Source organism: Atractosteus spatula, chromosome 3 (genome assembly GCF_055471065.1).
Source record: "Atractosteus spatula isolate fAtrSpa1 chromosome 3, fAtrSpa1.hap1, whole genome shotgun sequence".
Taxonomy (NCBI): domain Eukaryota; kingdom Metazoa; phylum Chordata; class Actinopteri; order Semionotiformes; family Lepisosteidae; genus Atractosteus; species Atractosteus spatula.
In genome coordinates, this window is record NC_142708.1 from 72806539 (window position 1) to 72824850 (window position 18312).

The 18312-nt window shown below is 45.5% G+C and overlaps 1 protein-coding gene across 1 annotated transcript; it reads left to right on the forward strand.

Annotated features, from left to right (window-relative positions):
* The first annotated feature begins 5464 nt into the window (after positions 1 to 5464).
* On the forward strand, positions 5465 to 17418 carry esrrd (estrogen-related receptor delta). Its single transcript, XM_088910905.1, has 7 exons — positions 5465 to 5574; positions 6045 to 6475; positions 8942 to 9058; positions 9631 to 9741; positions 10101 to 10262; positions 12109 to 12378; positions 17059 to 17418. Exons 1-7 carry the CDS (start codon positions 5516 to 5518, stop codon positions 17301 to 17303), a joined length of 1395 nt encoding a protein of 464 aa, XP_088767031.1. The 5' UTR covers positions 5465 to 5515; the 3' UTR covers positions 17304 to 17418.
* The last annotated feature ends 894 nt before the right edge of the window (positions 17419 to 18312 follow it).

The window sequence follows — 18312 nt, forward strand, 5'->3', positions numbered from 1 at the left end:
GTGCAACACCCGCAGCTCTTCCACACAGCAGATCAGGCGGAAGAGAGAGGAATTACTTCACCCGCTGAATCGAGTGCAAACGCCACTGAAACCAGGACGAGTCGTGTGATCCTGCTCCATAGACCTACTGAATCGAAGTCATTTCTAGAGTATTTTTTAACACTTAACATACCTTTAAATTTATAGAAGAATTCAAGAAAGGTTACGAACGAAAGGAGGCTTTTCGGTCCGTCCACCCCGATTGATAGTCGGTAATTAGTAGTTACAGCTAACTGACTCGGTTTCCCGGTTAAGAAGGTTACAAAAATGCGCTTATTACGAAACAAGACGTTAACAACGATTAACGCATTTCAGTCTCTGCTAGCACCTCAGAAAATACAGGCTACTATACATGTAGCCTGTGTTGTAACGCGTTTTTATCAGATGACCATCGAGAAGTCCGGACAATATTATTATCAACTGAATGAAGATGGATGTGATGTACTGTACAGTACAAAACTGCGGTATTTAAAATAAATGGAGCTGAAGTTGTAAGGGATTTACAATCAAGCCTTTCGCCAAAGCTGTTCTAAACCATAATCATTCCCGATGACCTTTCTGTAAGATATATGTATTAAATTCTTTCCGCATTTTCTTTCACGCATCTCTCCTCCACCGCCTCAGTCCAGGCGCAGGCGCTCAACTAGACGATGCAAGCAGATCTCACCGGGCCTAAATCTCACGCACCTCATTTCTGATGCCTCTGTTGCTCTGTGAATCGCAGTTAATGACACCATTCTATTCGCAGAGGGAATCAATACGTACTGCTATGGGCATTGTGATCAGGTGAACATACAAAACTTGTTTATCGTCTTTTAAAAATAGGTAGGTATTTATTATACAGGGTTTTACGGTGTTATATACCGGTTTTATTAAGCCTGTTCTTGCAATCCATCTGTTACACGGTTAAATATAAATATAAGGTTTAGCAATTCTGATCTTCCTCACGCCTCTGCAGTATGTAACGCTTTGTTTTAAAATCTAGAGCACGAGCAAGCAGATAGTCATTTCAGTCAAGAAAGGAATAATAACAAAGAAGTCGTTTTTAAGAGTTCCCAGCTAAAACATTCGTTCTCTCGATTGAAAGCAATAGGTTCTATGACCAGAAATTCATTCATTTACTTGAAATGTTTGTCCCCAGCGACTAATTTGTCTAGTCATTGTAGCTGGGGGGTGTACCAAGCACATTCCTAGCTCGCTCCTGAGGACAACAAGCGCCCCACCTGAGATTCGAACCCGCATCTTTCCAGCCGGACTCTAGAAGCCTGACCACACCCTAGCGCTCCTATATACAGTTATATATATATACAGTTACGCTCAATTATTAATATTTAAACCAAATCGGTCTGTACCTCATACAAAGGCCTAACCTCTCTGAACACCCTTGAGTTCCCTTAAGGTCAAAAGTAAGAAAGTAGCAGGGGTATTGGTCAATTAAACTGATGATGAGGACGGGGCAGAACTGTCATTATTTTTTGTAACGTGTAAAAGGTTATGTACTAATTATAAAAAGCGAGACGCAGTTCTCTGGCGACAGAACTCTGTCTCATGAAGTACGGTAATTCATCAGTGGAATGAATTTGGTCTGCAGGTGATGTCGTACTGCACCTGGCGGGGAGTCGGAGCGTGTGAAAACGCTGTCTCTCGCAGCGGAATGGCGCTTTTAATCTGCCGTGTAAACCCTTCTAAACGCGACCCACTGACTGCGTCCGCAGCCGACACTCCCCCCTTCTCTCTCGATGTGGAGTGGAGATTTCACCGGCGGCTGTGTTTCCCCCACTCCCCGCGCGCGTGGGCCACAGGCGAGCTCATTTTGTGTAAATACAGCCCACGTGACGGGTGCGGGCGGTTTGCACATCAATCCACCTGTTTTACCAACAGGGAAACGGAGCCTTACCTGCTGGTGCAATCGAGCTAGAAACAACAAGCATCTGTTTACCAAATTAGAGTTTCAAAGGACTTGAAGTCCATAACGCAATATCCCTCCGGAGTAATTTATCTGTACCTGTTAGTAGAACTCTTTATGAAAAAGAAGTTGTGAAAAAAGCACAGTGAAATTACGGTAAAGGCATGGTGGACCCAAAAAGGCCAATTGACATAAACTACAGTATGTGAAACAGGAGTTAAAACTCTAAAAGTGGTGAAATTTCTGTTCAAGTTTCATAGGGTGGCAGTGACCTTCAAAAGTCAGTGGCCTTCAAGAACATCAGTGCCTTTGCATAATCTAGCCTATTGTATGATTCACTTTTGTACCATAAATGTTCTGAACCTGATTGACTCACTCAGTATCACTGGTTTTGTGTTAACTGTAGCAAGTACGTTTAACCTCCCCCTTCCAGAATCTGCTGCAGGGTCTATGGGTGCTTAGTATTCCAGTCCCCCATCACAGAGTTCAGCTGTTTCGTTTGACTTTCAAGCACTGAACATAACCAGCACAGTGGTGTTTATCATAAAGTGGTTTAGAAACACTCCAAACAGATGAATCATTACAGCTACAAGCACTATGTTTTTGGATGCATTCTAGGAAATGCTCAACATTTTAAACCGGTGAGCTCAGTTAATTGAAATGTACACTGAAAATAGTTAAACAACATCAAGCAATCACCATTATTGCATTGTCAGAAAATTAACCAGCATGCAGTGGCTTGTGGGATTGCTTGGTGTTGCATTGAAATGTAAGGAACATGTAAAGAAAGTTTAGAACAGAAAAATGGTCTTTTGGTGTTCCTGCTTTGCTGTTTTTTAAAAACTTGTTTAAACCTTTTGAAAACAGAATAACCTTTGCATATGGGGAGATGCACACTTACTTATACATGGGTTTGTTGACTGCACTCATCATGAGATATATTTGCAGAAACTGAATGCATCTCACCCTGTGAAATAAAATATAGAAATGACACTCTTTAATGATATTGTTCATTGATCATGTACCATTTTGAAATGTTCTCTGTTAAGTGAGAACTCTGCCTTTCTTTCAAGAATATGATGAGCACATCATAAACCCATACAGTATATATTGTTTTCTTCTGTGAGAAATTGTGAACCGAGTACTGCTGTGACATTGTACACTTAAGGATGAAAACCGATAGTCTGGTCAATCTTATTTTGCCTGGGTCAGGCTAGTTTTGCCCAGAGCTTTCAGAACTCACCCAGGTCCACTGGAGTGACTCTAAGATAAGATCATTTTATTGGCCATATACAATTTCTTGTATTAGGAACTTGTCTTTTTCACATACCTCAACACTCCCCATGAGACACACAGACAGGGAGAGAAGCTTGGGGTCAGAGCGCAGGGTCAGCCATTTATATGGCACCTCTGGAGCAGCTGGGGTTAAGGGCCTTGCTCAGGGGCCCAACGGAGTAGGATTTCTCTGCCGGCCACAGGATACGAACCGGCAACCTTCCAGCCACAGACACAGATCCTCAGCCACAGAGCCACCACTCCACCCCTAGGGTTTCACACACAAGACCTTGGCACACCTCAATTGGTCTCAATAGGTCTCATATTGACCACCCTAATACAAGCATCCATGAACACAGTTAACGACTGGTTAAAGCTGCGAAGGTGTGTGCTTATCAAGACTGGAGGACTCATCGCAGGGCACCGAAGAATAAACCAACCTCACTCTGTGTGCTAGGATCTGGGAAGCAGACATGGAAGGATTACAGAATGCAAGAGCTGAGTGTGTCCCTAAGGACCTATTGGCTTTTTTTTGGATTGCTATAGTTTCCTGGTACCTGTTCAGCTGGGAGTCAGTTCTAACTAAACCTCTCTGGCCCTCAAGCCAGCCCATGCACTGCCGTGACATGGAGGTGGAAAATAATTGGTTTTGAAGCTGATACACATGTGTTTGTGTTGTACCTTCTCTGCTGCTGCCAAGCCAGGCAGTGATTGATGGCTGTGTGCAGGCATGTTGGTCGAACCTCCAGGTCGAGAGGCTAGGCCCCAGGGTGGATACAGGCGGGATAGGGGGGAGTCACTTTTCAAAAAGAGAGGCTGAATATTGCACGTCTAGCTCCTACCACACAAAGTCTGGCTTTCCAGCACTTTTGAGAAGTGCACTGCCACTATTGAGTTTTGCAGAGATATCAGTATGAGGAACTTTAACTATTTGTGCTTTGAAGTCTGTTCATCAAAACAGCTTGAAAATTGCAAGGCTCTGTGTGTGTTAAATATGCTGTAATACTGGCCGCAGTGACAGAAGGACTTTGTCACCTCTTGATGTTCTACACTGTCATTCTGGAAAGGGAGGGTATTGACACACTGTTTCCAGAACTCTCTTCTTCTATTTCTTAATGCAGGTAAATGGATGACGGTTCAGCATGAGCTGGAAAATAACACCCAAAAGTCTTTGAGTAGCATTTAAGAGGTCTTGTGATCGTTACAACCAGAAAAAGGGGTATGAACACGACAATACCTGAATGGCCGTAGTTTCAGCGCTCCTGCGACTGTGCAAATGTGACTGGTTTTCTGCTGGTTCCTGCCCCCTCAGTTTGCTAAGATGCTGGCAGCGTCTCTGTCAAATCGCCGTTTCGCAACTGTTGACTGTAAACGGACAACCGCATGAACCCTAAACTGTTCATTTCATTGACTGTAAGCAACATCGAGTTCAGAGAAAAGGGGAAAAAAGCATCTGAAAACGCGAGCTGCTCTAGGCCTGTCCGAATGAAGAGACAAAAGATAATTTTCCCCCGATCAGCAAGGCCGACCTTAAGACTACTAATCAGCTTTGAATTTTCTGAGTGTGGGTTAGTGGGTCAGGAGTGATGAGCAGCAGCAAAGTAACATTAACATTCAAATAACCAAACAAGAAAAATGCACCAGAACACAAGCCATCCTTTTTAAAAGAAGAGACTCAGTCAGAAGTCGTACAATAAATCAGCTATTTCTTCAGTTCCCATACCGTGTGATGTGGGATATTAGCGCTACAATTATGATTTTGTTCCCTTTGATTACCTTCAGTATTTGTGGGTCACCTTTAATTTAGTGGAAAGGATAGGATGGTTCTTTCACACAGCTCAGACTGTGCTTTACCTTTTTAACCCCCATTTAACTGTTACAAGTTAAAAAAGTTCCAAACTAACTTTCACAATGAAGATATATCCAGTATATGTTATACCTATTATTTAATAGAATTATACCTTACATGTGCTGACCCTACAGCATCTGTTTGTTTACCTGTAATTGTTTATCCCTGAATTTATTATTATGGATAAGAGTACAATCAGTTTATGAATATATGGTTGTGAATAATTTATTTACCTATACAGTATATCAGCTTGGGCTGCATTCATCGATACAGCCGCTTACTGACTGTGGCTGGATTAGCTCAGTTCACACCGCCCCCCTTTCCCTGCTGAGATCAGATCCCTGTTAAATAAGAGCGGCTCTCTGTCCCGCGGCTTCAGTCGCGTCTCCAGCCCGTGGGTTTCTGCTCGTGACAGCTCGGGTTGGTCATTCCGAGACTTTCTCACGATGGACCTGAAAGACTTCTGTCTGAGTGACAGTTTTCACATCTTCAATCAGCACAGCCAGTAAGTATTCAAGTTTCGCCTAGCATGATTGTTGTTCAGCAATATTATATTAGTGCTTAAAACGTACAGTGTTGTATATGTGAAATGTTTATTATTATTATAATTCGTTCTTCACGACCAAGAGTGACAAATTCATACTAGATCTTCCTAAAGTCTAACGTTTAGTGCTGTTTGACATTGGTCAGCTATCACACGAATTTACGATGCTACAGTACAATTAAACACCTGCTAACTCGTTTTTACGCATGAGTGTTTCCTAACGGAAAAATAATTGACAGTAATTTAAAGCAATTCACTTGTGCTCCGCTTTCATGTGCTTAATGAGTTTATAGGACAAATATACTTGTTTTAACTTAGATGAAGTTGTTGAAAGTTATCAAAGCTGAAGGCAATCATGTCATTTTAAGGAGTTTCTTATATTTACGCATGCGTCCACTGTCATTAAAACGCGTTTCATGTACCTCTCGTAGTTTACTGAGCCGGTCGCCCATCGGTGATTCTCCGTCGTCGTGCGAGCCCAGTGTGAAGACGGAGCCCCCCAGCCCCACGTTAGCGCTGGACAGCGCCACACAGTTCAGCCCCGGCGGCTCCTCAGATAGCAGCGGCTACAGCCTGCTCTCTCAAGCGCACTCTCTCGATCCGGATTCCCCGAGTTCATGCAGCGCCGGTAGCGGCGGCGGCGGTAGAGCCCTGCCCGACACCTGCAGCGCCCAGTTCTACCGAGCCGACAGAGCGCTGTCGCTCCCGGCCGCGGACACCCTTCTCAAGAGCGACTACGCCGCCGCGCTCAGTTCGGGACCGAAGCGGCTCTGTTTGGTGTGCGGGGACTTCGCTTCGGGCTACCACTATGGTGTAGCGTCCTGTGAGGCCTGCAAGGCGTTCTTCAAGAGAACCATTCAAGGTAAAAAGCTCCTGGCGAACTTATCAACACCTGTGCCGTGTGCCCACACCCACACCTGGTCGCGGTAAGCTCTAACGACTAAGGTCGCCAAAGGCATGATTTGTAAAGCTCGGAATGGTCTCGCACTTTGTTCTGCCCATATTCCAACCTTTTTTTTTATCCCTTTTGTTAGTTGACAGTCGCCTGTTTTCGTAGGCGTTTTTGCAGTGAATACAGCAAGCGAACTAGCATCGGTGACGGAAAATGATCAAAAGTAAAAGTATAGTATGTGCAGCGAAGCTGAAGAGTGAACAACTTGACGATATAATCACTGAACTCATACAATTGGGCTGTAACATTGCGTGCCTGCGCTGTTCATAATGCGGGACATTTAGTTTTTAAGTAGCTTATGGAATATTTTCGACCAATACAGCAGACGCCTAATTATGCTCTCTCCCTGGGAGAAAAAACAACAAAAGTGTGTCTGGCCCAGAATTGATCCACAGAATGCTTGCCTAAATCTGTGAGAAGGTTTCAGGGCACAGAACAATTGTGGAGATCTTAATTAATAAAGCAATCAATAATCTATTAGAGGGAACTAAGTAAATGTCCCAGATTTCGAATCCAAATCAGATTTCCAATGGGGTTTTTTTCCCAGACAGCCTGGAACTCTTCTGTGCAATTGATTTTCCTGTGAAGCCTCTGTGTGCTACATGTTGGGAGACTGCCTAGGTCATTCTTAAAAAAAAAACAACAGGACCAGTGCCCATCAAATGCCAGAAAGCTTTCCGAACTTAATAAATCAACTTCTTTGTCAACCATCTGTCAAGACGTTGAAGTGAAACGCAGAGGCCAAGTGATTTTGCAGTTCTCTGCAAGTAACGCAGCTCTGTGGTTTACCCCTAATTCAGTCCTAATGGTTCCAGTCTTACCCAGCTGTAGCCAGTTCTACAGTCTAATCAAACTACTCTTAAGCTGGTTGACTGAGGGAACCGAGGCTGTTTGTATCAAGTGCATTGTCGTGATGCCCTAGGAGTTTCCTTCCCATGTGATAATGGAGGAAGACAAATGAAATCTTCATCGTTCTGTTTTCCCATCACAAGTCCAGCTGGCCATCGGTGTTCCTGGCCACAGTCCCATGTCAAAATCGGAGTGAAAAACACAGCAAGGAACTAAAGGGAACTGCTTTCCTTAATCACAAAGGTGAAATTATTCTGTATATTCCCATCATAGAGTCCATGGCATTTATTTTCCTGGAAAGATCCCATTCCTTCAGCTTTGAGAACTTGCTCTGAGCTGCTTTCGGTTCTAGTTTCTTAAGAATAACCCCAGCCTTCCTTTGTTTTTCCTTTAATGAACTAAGTGATTTAAAATGTAAAGAATAAATTGGAGCAGTGACCTCACACCGGTACAGTGCACCATTTTAGGAGTGCTCCCTGGAAATTTGATCCCAGTATGAGTCTTACCCACCATCAAAACATGAGATCCCATCCATCGTAGCTCTCCTGCTGCAAAACTTGTCCATCTGGGGTTTAACAGCCAGGCGAAAACGGTCAATAATCTATTAAAAACAACCTTTTTGTCTCGTGATCCTGGATTTCAGTGCTGAAAAGAATTCGCCGGTCGTGGTGTGACAGTGCTGATCAATATTTGTATTTGGCCCGGAGTTCCTATGGATTTCTGTGTGAAAACTCAATGTGCAGAGTAGCATGGCCAGAGCAGGATATTAACTGAAAAGGAACCATAGAATGTCTTTCAATTAGCAACCATGTTAGCTCAAGCAAACAGGTTAATGACCAGGAAGTAGGTCAAATACAACTTGATTGGCCTACAGACGCCAACCAATTAAATAATATTCTGTGTTGTGTTCTCGATAAAGGAATATGTCCCATACTATGCAAAGGAACAAGTTAAAGGTTCATTCTATGCTGAAAAGAGCAGAAAGGAAACACAACGTTTCGGCTGTGGAGCCTTCTTCAGGTGTGAGGCTCCACAGCCGAAATATTGTTTCCTTTCTTCTCTTTTTCAGCATGGAATAAACCTTTAACTTGTTCCTTTGCAGCCTACACATGCTGACACAGCTACAGTACCTACTTGAACTGTCCCATTCTATCATAACAATACAATCCCAGATGCAAACTGTGTCTTACTTCTTAGTCTGTCCATTTCACCTGCATCGTTGTTTTTTCTACAGGTTATATTTTTGAAGTTATAGGGGTAGCACTATTTTAGGAGATGTAAATCACACTTTATAAGCACATTGCAAACACAATTATCAGTGAAGTTGGTGTTGATAGAGCACAGTACAAATGACAAATATATCTGACTTCAGTTAACAGCCATACTGTAAATAGTATGTATGCTGTATGGTTCTTCTCTAGGTATTATGGATTACGAGAGGTTTGAGCTGAATTTGCAGGGTTTATGTTGAGGTGTTACTGTTATAGAATGATTCAGTGTACTTTCTTTTGTGTGTCACCTGGCCAGGTAACATCGAGTACAGCTGCCCAGTTATGAACGAGTGTGAGATAACCAAACGCAGAAGGAAGTCCTGCCAGGCCTGTCGCTTTCGGAAGTGCCTGCAGGTGGGAATGATGAAGGAAGGTGAGGGTCTCTAATGTCTCTCCCTTTACCCGGAACCTCTGCAACTCAGCTCTGCTGTCCCCATAAGGGGCTATGTCACCCAGTCCTTTGCCTCTGTCTCTCCTCCTAGTGTCTTCTTGAGGGGCTGTTTCACCCAGTCCTTTGCCTCTGTCTCTCCTCCCAGTGTCCCCTTAAGGGGCTGTTTCACTCAGTTCTCTGCCTCTGTCTCTCCTCCCAGTGTCTCCTTGAGGGGCTGTCTTACCCAGCCCTCTGCCTCTTTCTCTCCTGCCACTATTGCAGACACCTGCTGCAGGAAAATGAACAGTTCAAGCAGATGGCCTTGTCCTTCTTGCTGTGTCAGGGGTTTTCCTACATGTACCTCTGCGGCTTTGTTCTTTTTGACAGTCTGCATCAGGCCATACACGCTACATGACACTAGACCAGTGGGGCGGCTGCCAATGCTCCACTTTGTTCGTGGGGATGTTGCATGCGGTCTATCTCATGTCTAACTCAGATCTGACCTTTAAACTTAGCAGGGCTCCATACTGAAGTGACCCCAGCAGGAATAACATTGATGATAACTGTGTCCGCAGGCGTTCGCATGGACCGTGTGCGGGGGGGTCGCCAGAAGTACAAGAGACGAGTGGACTCTGGAGGGCTGTTCTGCATCAAAGCCCCATATTCAAGCCCCACCAAACCCACAGGTGCCACCACTGCACTGGAATACCTCACTCATTCATTCATTTCTTCTTGTATTCACACTGAAAAGTGATTACAGAGGGGAACATGAGTTTGCCACATTTTGTATGACGTAGAGCACAGGCTATTTTATGTCCTCTATTCCATATGAGTTTTCAAATATCTGTCACAAAAAGGAGCAGGAATAATGGTTTAATGGTTTTTAATAAGAACCCCCAAGTGGTGTAATGTTAGAGTTTCAAGGCTGAATCGAATGAAAATGTTGAATTGTCTGTATCATTCATTTTGATCATTCTATGTAGAGGTATATGCAGCTTTATCCATACAAACAGTGACTTAAGTGTGTGTATGTGCCTTTTTGTAGGTAACAAAGTCATATCGCACCTTCTTATGATGGAGCCCACTCCAGTCTGCGCCATGCCTGACCCCACCACGCCCGATAGCGACATCAAGACCCTGATGACCCTGTGTGACCTTTTGAACAGGGAGCTGCTGGTCGTCATTGGCTGGGCTAAGCACATCCCAGGTACTGTATCTCTGTCTTTCTCGATCGCTGGTGTTTCTGAACCACACCTGTACACTGAGCAAGGGATGAAGGAAATTAATCTTGCCCCCATCCTTATGTGACTTTTCAGACCAGTATAAGTGGAGGCACAAGAGATTCCAAATGATTGTGTTTTATAAGAATGATTATTCCAATGTAGAAAAAAAGACTAGGAAACATTTTCACTTCCACAATCACCCATTTGTGGGTGTTTGGAACAAGAAGACCCATTCAAGATGTTGGATCTTTAGAGACACAGTTGACTGAAATCCTCAGGTCAGTCAGCTACTCTAGTAAGCTAGATGTGTCCAGTGGCCACCACCCGGTGGAAGTTTCTTCTTGAGAAATTCCCCAAGCTCGGAGGCCATGTATAGCTTGGGTGTTCAGCTCTGGACCTCAAAGGCTGGAGCACCGCAGGTTGTATAGGTCTCTTTAAATCTCCAGCTTCTCAAGAGAAAGGAAAGGCTTCAACTTGTCCCATTAAGCAAGGAACGAGTTCAATGAGGCCACTGAGTACTCAGCTGGGAGGACACCCAGAAACCTGCAGCCCCTGCAGGGCTGGCACAGGGCTGCCCAGGTGGACATTGCCAGGGGATGGTGACTGCAGTGTGCCTGCAAGCTGGCTTGACTGAAGGAGCCTGGCAATGACTCACTAGCCAGCTGGGAAGTCCTTAGAAAAGTGTGCCTTTGGAAACTTACTATGGGATTTGGGACTTTGCTATGGTTTTGCTGAAGTTTATTTTCCTGCTTCCTGCTGGACAATACACTGTGCTGTCTGTGTGGCAAGGCTGTAGCTCAGCGCAGTACAATACGGTGAAGGCACTCTGATACCCAGGCAGGATAATGAATTAAACCCTACTGAAAATACTGAAATCCTTCTGCAAATGAAGGATTAAGGGTTGAAGAGCAAGAGAAAAATGTATAAAAGAGCTCTAGGGGAGGGGCTGCTCCTTCAGCTGGATTTGGACGCTTTCGGTTAAAAGTTCATTTACTCTGCACAGAAACTGTTTCCAGGTGCCCTGGCCAAAACCAAAAAGTTCCCAAGCTGCAATCCCTCACTGTCACCAGTCACTGTCAGCTATTGATCCTGCTCTATTGATCAGACTGATTATGCTGTTTCCAATCTGTTAATTAATTCGTTTTTAAGAGGCACTTGGGTCTCCTGCCCAGGGACCAGCTGTAGGCTTGTGATAAACATTGCAAGTAATGCAACCTGAAAACAGGGGGGCAACTCGATCGGCTCATTACACCGTTCTCAATTACTGCGCTGCTCCGAGCAGGACCAATGTTCTGGAGTGTGGAGAGGTTGGGAAGTGGGCTGGGGGTCTGCCTTAGCCTTCCAGGTGCATGTGGGCAGAGAGCAGCACAGACGTGTCGGGACCCTGCACCTCTGTGGCAGTTCTGTTCCATTCAGAGGATGGAGGCAGGCTGAATCGCCCCTGTGTGCAAAACAGAAAAAGTGGTTGTTAATATTTATCTTTTGTTTTGCCTTTAGGCCGATGGTATTGAAGAACGTAAAAAAAAAAAAGAACCACAGATAAATAAAGATTAGGAATAATCGGATTCCTGTCATAAAGAAACAAGAATTCCCCACTGCTCCTGAAACTGCACAATGCAGATATATTCCTGTGTTTGTTTGCTGTGTTTGTGTCTGCTCGGCTTTGTGCATGGTGTTGTGTCACTACACCTCTTGTGCTGAGGCTGCTCAATTTGATATCGGAGGGCTTCGTAAATCCAAATCAGTCTGCATTAATATTCAGTCTTGTCTTGCACACGGTGAGACCCCTCTGAAGCTCTGCTGTGATGTGCTCTCGTGCCTCTCTCCCAGGTTTCTCTGCTCTCTCCCTGGTGGACCAGATGGCTCTGCTCCAGAGTGGCTGGATGGAGGCGCTGGTTTTGGTCGTAGTGTCCCGGTCGCTGAGCTTCACCGAGGAGCTGGTGTTCGCCGGGAATTTCCGGCTGGATCGGGCACAGTGCCGGGCGGCAGGACTGCAAGACCTGTACACAGCCCTCAAGCACCTGATCTCCAAGTACCAGCAGATGCACCTCAGCCCGGAGGAGGTGGTCACCCTCAAAGCCATGGTCCTTGCCAACTCAGGTGAGCTGACTGCGACGTTGATTTCCACTCTGCAGCACCAAAGATCCCTGTTTCTCAGAACAGGGGCATGAAAAAAGTGCTACTTAAAATAAGTAGCTTGGACACAGATGCTCAAATATGGACGTCCCAAAACCGAGCACAGAACAGAGACGCCACTTCTAACACAGTGGTTCCCAATCCTGGTCCTGGTGACTTGCACACCTGCTGGTCTTCATTCCATCCCACCTTCCTTAGATCATTGAAGCCTGGCTCGATCTAAGAAGCCCCTTCAAGTAAATACTTCCATTTTGGTTCTGGTCACAAGTTAGGGATTTTATTTCACTTACTAAAAAGAAAGATTAAAGATCCGATGTGTTTAAGATCTGGGAACAAACAGTTCTGATTAATTTCATTATTATTAAGTCAATGAGGGGTTTGATTGTGTAACTGAGGGCTTGGCTGGAAGAAATCCAAGCAAAACAGCTGTGTGGGTCACCAGACCATTGGTAGTAGTTTGACCTTGTACAGGGTTTTGGAGCAGGGGATGTGTGAGGTAATAGTTGTACTATGTGCGAGGAAGTAACACACAGACTTGCATGGAAAAAGTCCGTCCCCTATCACAGTGTTTCTTCTGTAGACAAACACCAGTCCATCACCCTGTCAGATTTCAGCTTTCTCCTTTTTTTCTGTTCATTTAAGCTCTGATTTCATTTCTTTCTCCTGCTCTCTCCCTGCCCCTCCCTCCGCGCGCCTCCGTCCGGCGAGGGCAAGGTTTGGAATAAGGGTTCAAGTCCCTGAGCCTCCGGGGAGCTGAGCTGGAGTCCCTGTCACTTCTCCTCTGGAGAGCGAGTCTTTTAAAAGGCTGTTAGTGTCCCGGGGAGGGGAGATGGCTATTGACAGCTGTCAGGGAAAGAGCAAGCAGGCAGGCTGCCCGTATTGGCAAGGAGCCCTCACAGTTCCCAGCCCAAACCAGAGAGTGACTGACAGCAGGGCCCTGGCTGAAGGACACTGGACTCCAGACGGAGGAACTGAGTAATAAAAAATGATCAGTTTAGCAATGACTTATTTAGCATTGACTTTTAACTGAAGCGAGCAGTGGAGATTAGTGAGGGGTCTACGTGTCCGTGCTGCTGCTGAGTCCCTGCGACTTTTCTGGCTTGGAAACTCACTCACAGGGGTGGTTGGGTCGCAGTGGTGGAGTCAGGGAGTAAATCTCAACCCTCTTTGTAGGAGCCCAGCACCGTGCAGTATTTAGAGCCCCGGAGCTCACCGCCTTCACAACAGCTTAAACACCCTGCAGCCTGCTTCACTAAAAGCTAGTCAGGAAAAAGATTTCACAGCTCCTTTCAAGCAACAGCTCACTGAGTATGAAGGATTTGTTTGTTTTGGCACTCCTTAATGCTTTTCATGTTCCTTCACATACACTTTTCTTTTAATTACAGCACTAATTAGTGATACCCCTATAAAGAATACTTGTAAGTTCTTGACACCTCAGTGTCCTAATTCACTTTAGCTGTTAAACAGCATCTGCCAAATGAATAAAGCTGGTATATTAGAGCCTGAACTGACTCACCGCAAAAGAAAGGTGAGAAAGTGAGCTTAAACTATACAGAAATACACCAACCACTTGAAAGGCCGTGTCTTTACTACTGTCGGTAGTGAAGTACAACTAAAGCTGACTTAGGGGGAATATGCAAACTCCATATAGAGAGGAACCCAGAATGAAAATTGAACCACGGACCCAGGAACCAAGAGCCACTATTGCTAACCACAGCACTGCTCTGAGTAATGTCCAAACTGCAGAAAGAGAAATATACCCCTTCCAAAACAGCTACCAGCTGTAAGAACGGTGTTAGTTACGAACCCTGTGCGGGTCTCCAGGCGCTCCGGTAGCTGAGGTATCCAAGGCAGGCGATGAGGTAGAGTGGTGAGTTGTTCCAGGCAGGGTCAGGTCCAGGTAGTAGGCAAGAGGAGAGGCAAACGGATCCGATAGGGGCAAGGCAAGAGCGAGTAATCCCAAACCAAAACCAAAGAGCCGACGCTGAGGGAGTCCAGACGAGGTATTTAGGAGGAAAGGGCGAGGTGTGCTCCGGAGGCAGAAGAGATTCTACTACTGAGCAATTGTACATGCTGAACTGAGGGTTTAAATAGTGAAGGAAGGGGTGTGTAAGGGAAATTGGATAATGAGGGGTTAATTGAGACCAGCTGCAGCCATAACGGCAGCTTAACAGACCAGTAAGGGACTGGGCAGCCAACCAAAGGTCTCACTTTCTGGGCTGAAGTCCTCGCAGTCTGCCTACACGCAAACCGTGAGACCCGCAGGCGAAGACTTCCGCAGAGGCTCCTCATGGGAAGGTCCTCTGAAGTGAAGGGTCTCATCTTCAGCAAGGATTCAAAATGAAAGTGTCCATCTCCAGCTTTGCCCTGACACAGTCCTGGCTGAAGGGCCAGAATTGGGGCATTGATTTTGTCATTAAGAGGCCGATCAATCTCATTGACTGATAGTGTACAATTCAAATGAGCTTTGGGTATGTAGACACTCCGAAGGGCGCCTCGTGTCTCTGATCGCCACTCATGAGAGCAGAGCTGTTCTGGAGTGAGTGAGGGACAGTTTCAGAAAACAAGCAGTTTACTCCACACTTTTATATTCAACACACAGGTGAGGACTCCCTGATACTCATAGCTTGATGCACAATTTTTATGTGGAAATACTTTGGTGGATTGCTACTCCTTGCCTTATAGAAAAAACTACGGCGCTCATGGATCAGTCATGTTCTTTGATTAGTCCAGTTTCACACACAGGTCAGTTTTGTACAGTGTGCTTAAATACATTTCCATGGAGATTTTGCAGTGATGATTATTTATACAGTACATGATTGTGAAAATTTTAAGCATCGCCTGCAAAACGTGAGCAAGTCTCCTTTCTGTAAATGTCTTCTTTTTCCACATATTCAACCTTCGCTTGGAAAATGAATCCCCCCCCCCCGCCTCCAGAAGCCTGTGACAAGAGAAAAATAATCAATACTGGAATTGTGTGAGAGATTGTTCTGCCTGCAGCTGGGATCAATAAATCTATCTCATCGCCCTAGCCATCTATCTCAGGAACTCATAAACCCATTTCCAGTGTCTCCTGCCATTACTTGGGATTTCTGTCCTGTCAGTGTCTAGGGAAGAGCTCTGAGACAGGAGAACAGGTTTTCTTATGTAACAAGACAGGAGGAGAATTCACTCTTCAAACTCGGGTTTCTAGAGTTTATAAGAGGCTCTTAGTCTTCTAAGCTAGATTGTCTGTCAATGCAGGCTCATTTTACTTCTGGGTTTTTTAAATGTGATGTAGTAATGGAATAAAAACTGTGGAGGTCTGTAATAGATGTGAGTGTCCTCCCAGCCTTAGGCTGCCTGTATGCTCTAAAAGCCAGAGTGTGTCCAAGGCGACACTAACAGAGAGGGCTGTGCTTGCCTGACCAGAGGTGACAGCATGAAAACTGTGAACGCACATTCTCACAAAGGGGCTTCTGTCTGTTCCTTTAGCTCTTCTCTGCTCCTCGGGACCCTCACACCAGCGGAGCTCTCAGTTAAACAACTGAGCCCTTAACAGACCCAGTGACAGGCTGAGTCTGGACACTTTCATTGTTCCCCATTCCTCAACATGTTGGAGGCTGCCTTTTAGCTGTTGGGTTTCAGTAACTTAAAATCTCTCACCTCTGAGTTGGAAAAACAAACTGGTGAAAGTTCGAGCCACATGCTTTGTCTGCTCAGTTCAGGATTCTTCTGACCAAAGAGCTCGGCGGCGATGAAACCCAGCAGGTGTATGCATTGTGAGGACCAGGAAAAATAATCATAATGATAAACTTTATTTTAAATAGCTCCTTTAAAGGTGGCTTCTCAAAGCGCTTTACAGAAGTACAATAACAACAAAAAAATACACAATGAGAGGAGACATTTGATGGGGCTACTGAATACGGTTGGTGGAAAGGAATAAATAACAGAACTAATTATGTAAAGGCTTCTTCAGGTGTGTGGACACATCTGAAGAAGGCTCCATGGCCGAAATGTTGTGTTTTCTTTCTTCTCTGTTCAGTATGGAATAAACCCATTACTTGTTCCTTTGCAGCCTACGCATGCTGACGCAGCTACCCACCTGAACTAATTATGTAAAGGCTCTTCTAAAGAAGAAGGTTTGAGTCTGGATTTGAATAACCTTAGAGAAGGTGACTCTCTGATATCCTTGGGGAGAGAGTTCCAGAGCTTTGGGGCGCAGCAGGAGAAGGCCCTGTCACCCATAGAGTGTAGACGGGCTTGGGGGACAGTAAGGAGAGCAGAATTAGAAGAGCGAAGGTTGCGAGGTGGGGAGTAGGGCGATAATAGTTCAGACAGGTACTGAGGTGTCAAGCCATGCAGAGCCTTATACTGTAGGTGAGCATGAAGATTTTGAAGCCGACACAAAACCTGACAGGATGCCAGTGCAGGGACTCCAGGATAGGAGTGATGTTAACACTTGCACTAGACCTGGTCAGGATTCTGGCTGCCGAATTTTGGACATGCTGGAGTTTGTGCAAGGTGGATTGAGACACCCCAGGGAGTGGAGCATTACAGTAATCAATTCGGGAGAAGACAAAGGTGTTGATCGGCTAGAGTAGACCCTGGTAACACTGACGCTTCCCGATGTCTTGATGCGGGACTGCATTCTCTTGGCTGCAGACTCCGGCAGTGTGGAGAACCCGGAGGCGATCCAGCAGTTCCAGGACGTGCTCCACGAGGCCCTCCAGGATTTCGAGACCGGCCGGCACCCCGGGGACCCCCACCGCACGGGCAAGCTGCTGATGACCCTGCCGCTGCTCCGGCAGACCGCCAACCGCGCCGTGGACACTTTCTGCCGGCTGCAGCTGGAGGGCAGGGTGCCCATGCACAAACTCTTCCTGGAGATGCTGGAGGCCAAGATGTGACCCCCAAACACACACACACAGTCCCCCAGTGACACACCGACACACCCCACCCCACGCCGTGGAGCCCTATGTGCTCACACCGGAACCAGAGGGGAGGAACGTTTCATCACCTTGAAAATCAACCCAAGATGGATTGGATATTCCAAATATGTTATGGGCGGGGGGGGGGGGGAAGCATACTTTCGGTTTTTCTCTGCTACAACTGAGCCATCTGTGATATGGTATTGAATTTTCCAAGTACATACAGGAGCTGTCATATCACATTATTGTCAAATGGATTTTCCTTTGTGGCAGAGCAACAGTATGTGTACAATCCCGTAAGAGTCCACAAGAGGGCGCCAAAGATAGCCTAGCGACCGCTAAACAGGGACAAACGCGTCTGGATGCCTTAAGGTGGAATTCTTCGTACAAACGACGCTGACGGAGGGGGTAGTCACTTACGGGAGCGACGGGAGATAAGTGTATTCTGATTTGTGCTAGGATAGATTTAAAACGTTTAAAACGTTTTTTCGTTAAAAAAATTTAAAACGCAAAGGTCAGGGGTTTCAGAGGTTAGATGAAAAAATGGTATCGCCTGCTTCCCGTGTTGGGACGCCCATAGAAAGCGCTAACTTTTGCAATAGATTCCGTTTTCTTTTGTCTAAACGCTTTCGCCGGTTGCCTTTCGCATATTGTTTTGGTGCTTTCTAGCGAATTCCTGCGGGATTATTCCGGAAACATGCAGTACTGTTGCTCTCCCACAGCGTTTACCAAACCTGCCAGCTCGTGACCCAGGACTGCAGTCGCCGGCATCCTCAGTCAGGTTGGTTTAGGTATGAATGAAATCCCTTTTCATGGTGGTAACATAACATAAATGTTATTGAAAACATACAGGGTGCTTTTATCAAAACTGACTGTTCTACCTTATTCAAGTTATATTAACTTGTTTTGAAGGCACGCAGTAGAGGAGGGTGTGACTTAAGACATTTATTGCTATTTATATTAATTGCATTCTCAGGGAAAAGTCCTG

Excerpts from the sequence above, each read along its gene's own strand:
- esrrd (XM_088910905.1), top strand. The coding sequence starts at position 5,516 with ATGGACCTGAAAGACTTCTGTCTGAGTGACAGTTTTCACATCTTCAAT. Across the intron at positions 5,575-6,044 it reads ATCTTCAATCAGCACAGCCA|TTTACTGAGCCGGTCGCCCA; the intron begins GTAAGTATTCAA and ends TACCTCTCGTAG. Across the intron at positions 12,379-17,058 it reads CATGGTCCTTGCCAACTCAG|ACTCCGGCAGTGTGGAGAAC; the intron begins GTGAGCTGACTG and ends TCTTGGCTGCAG.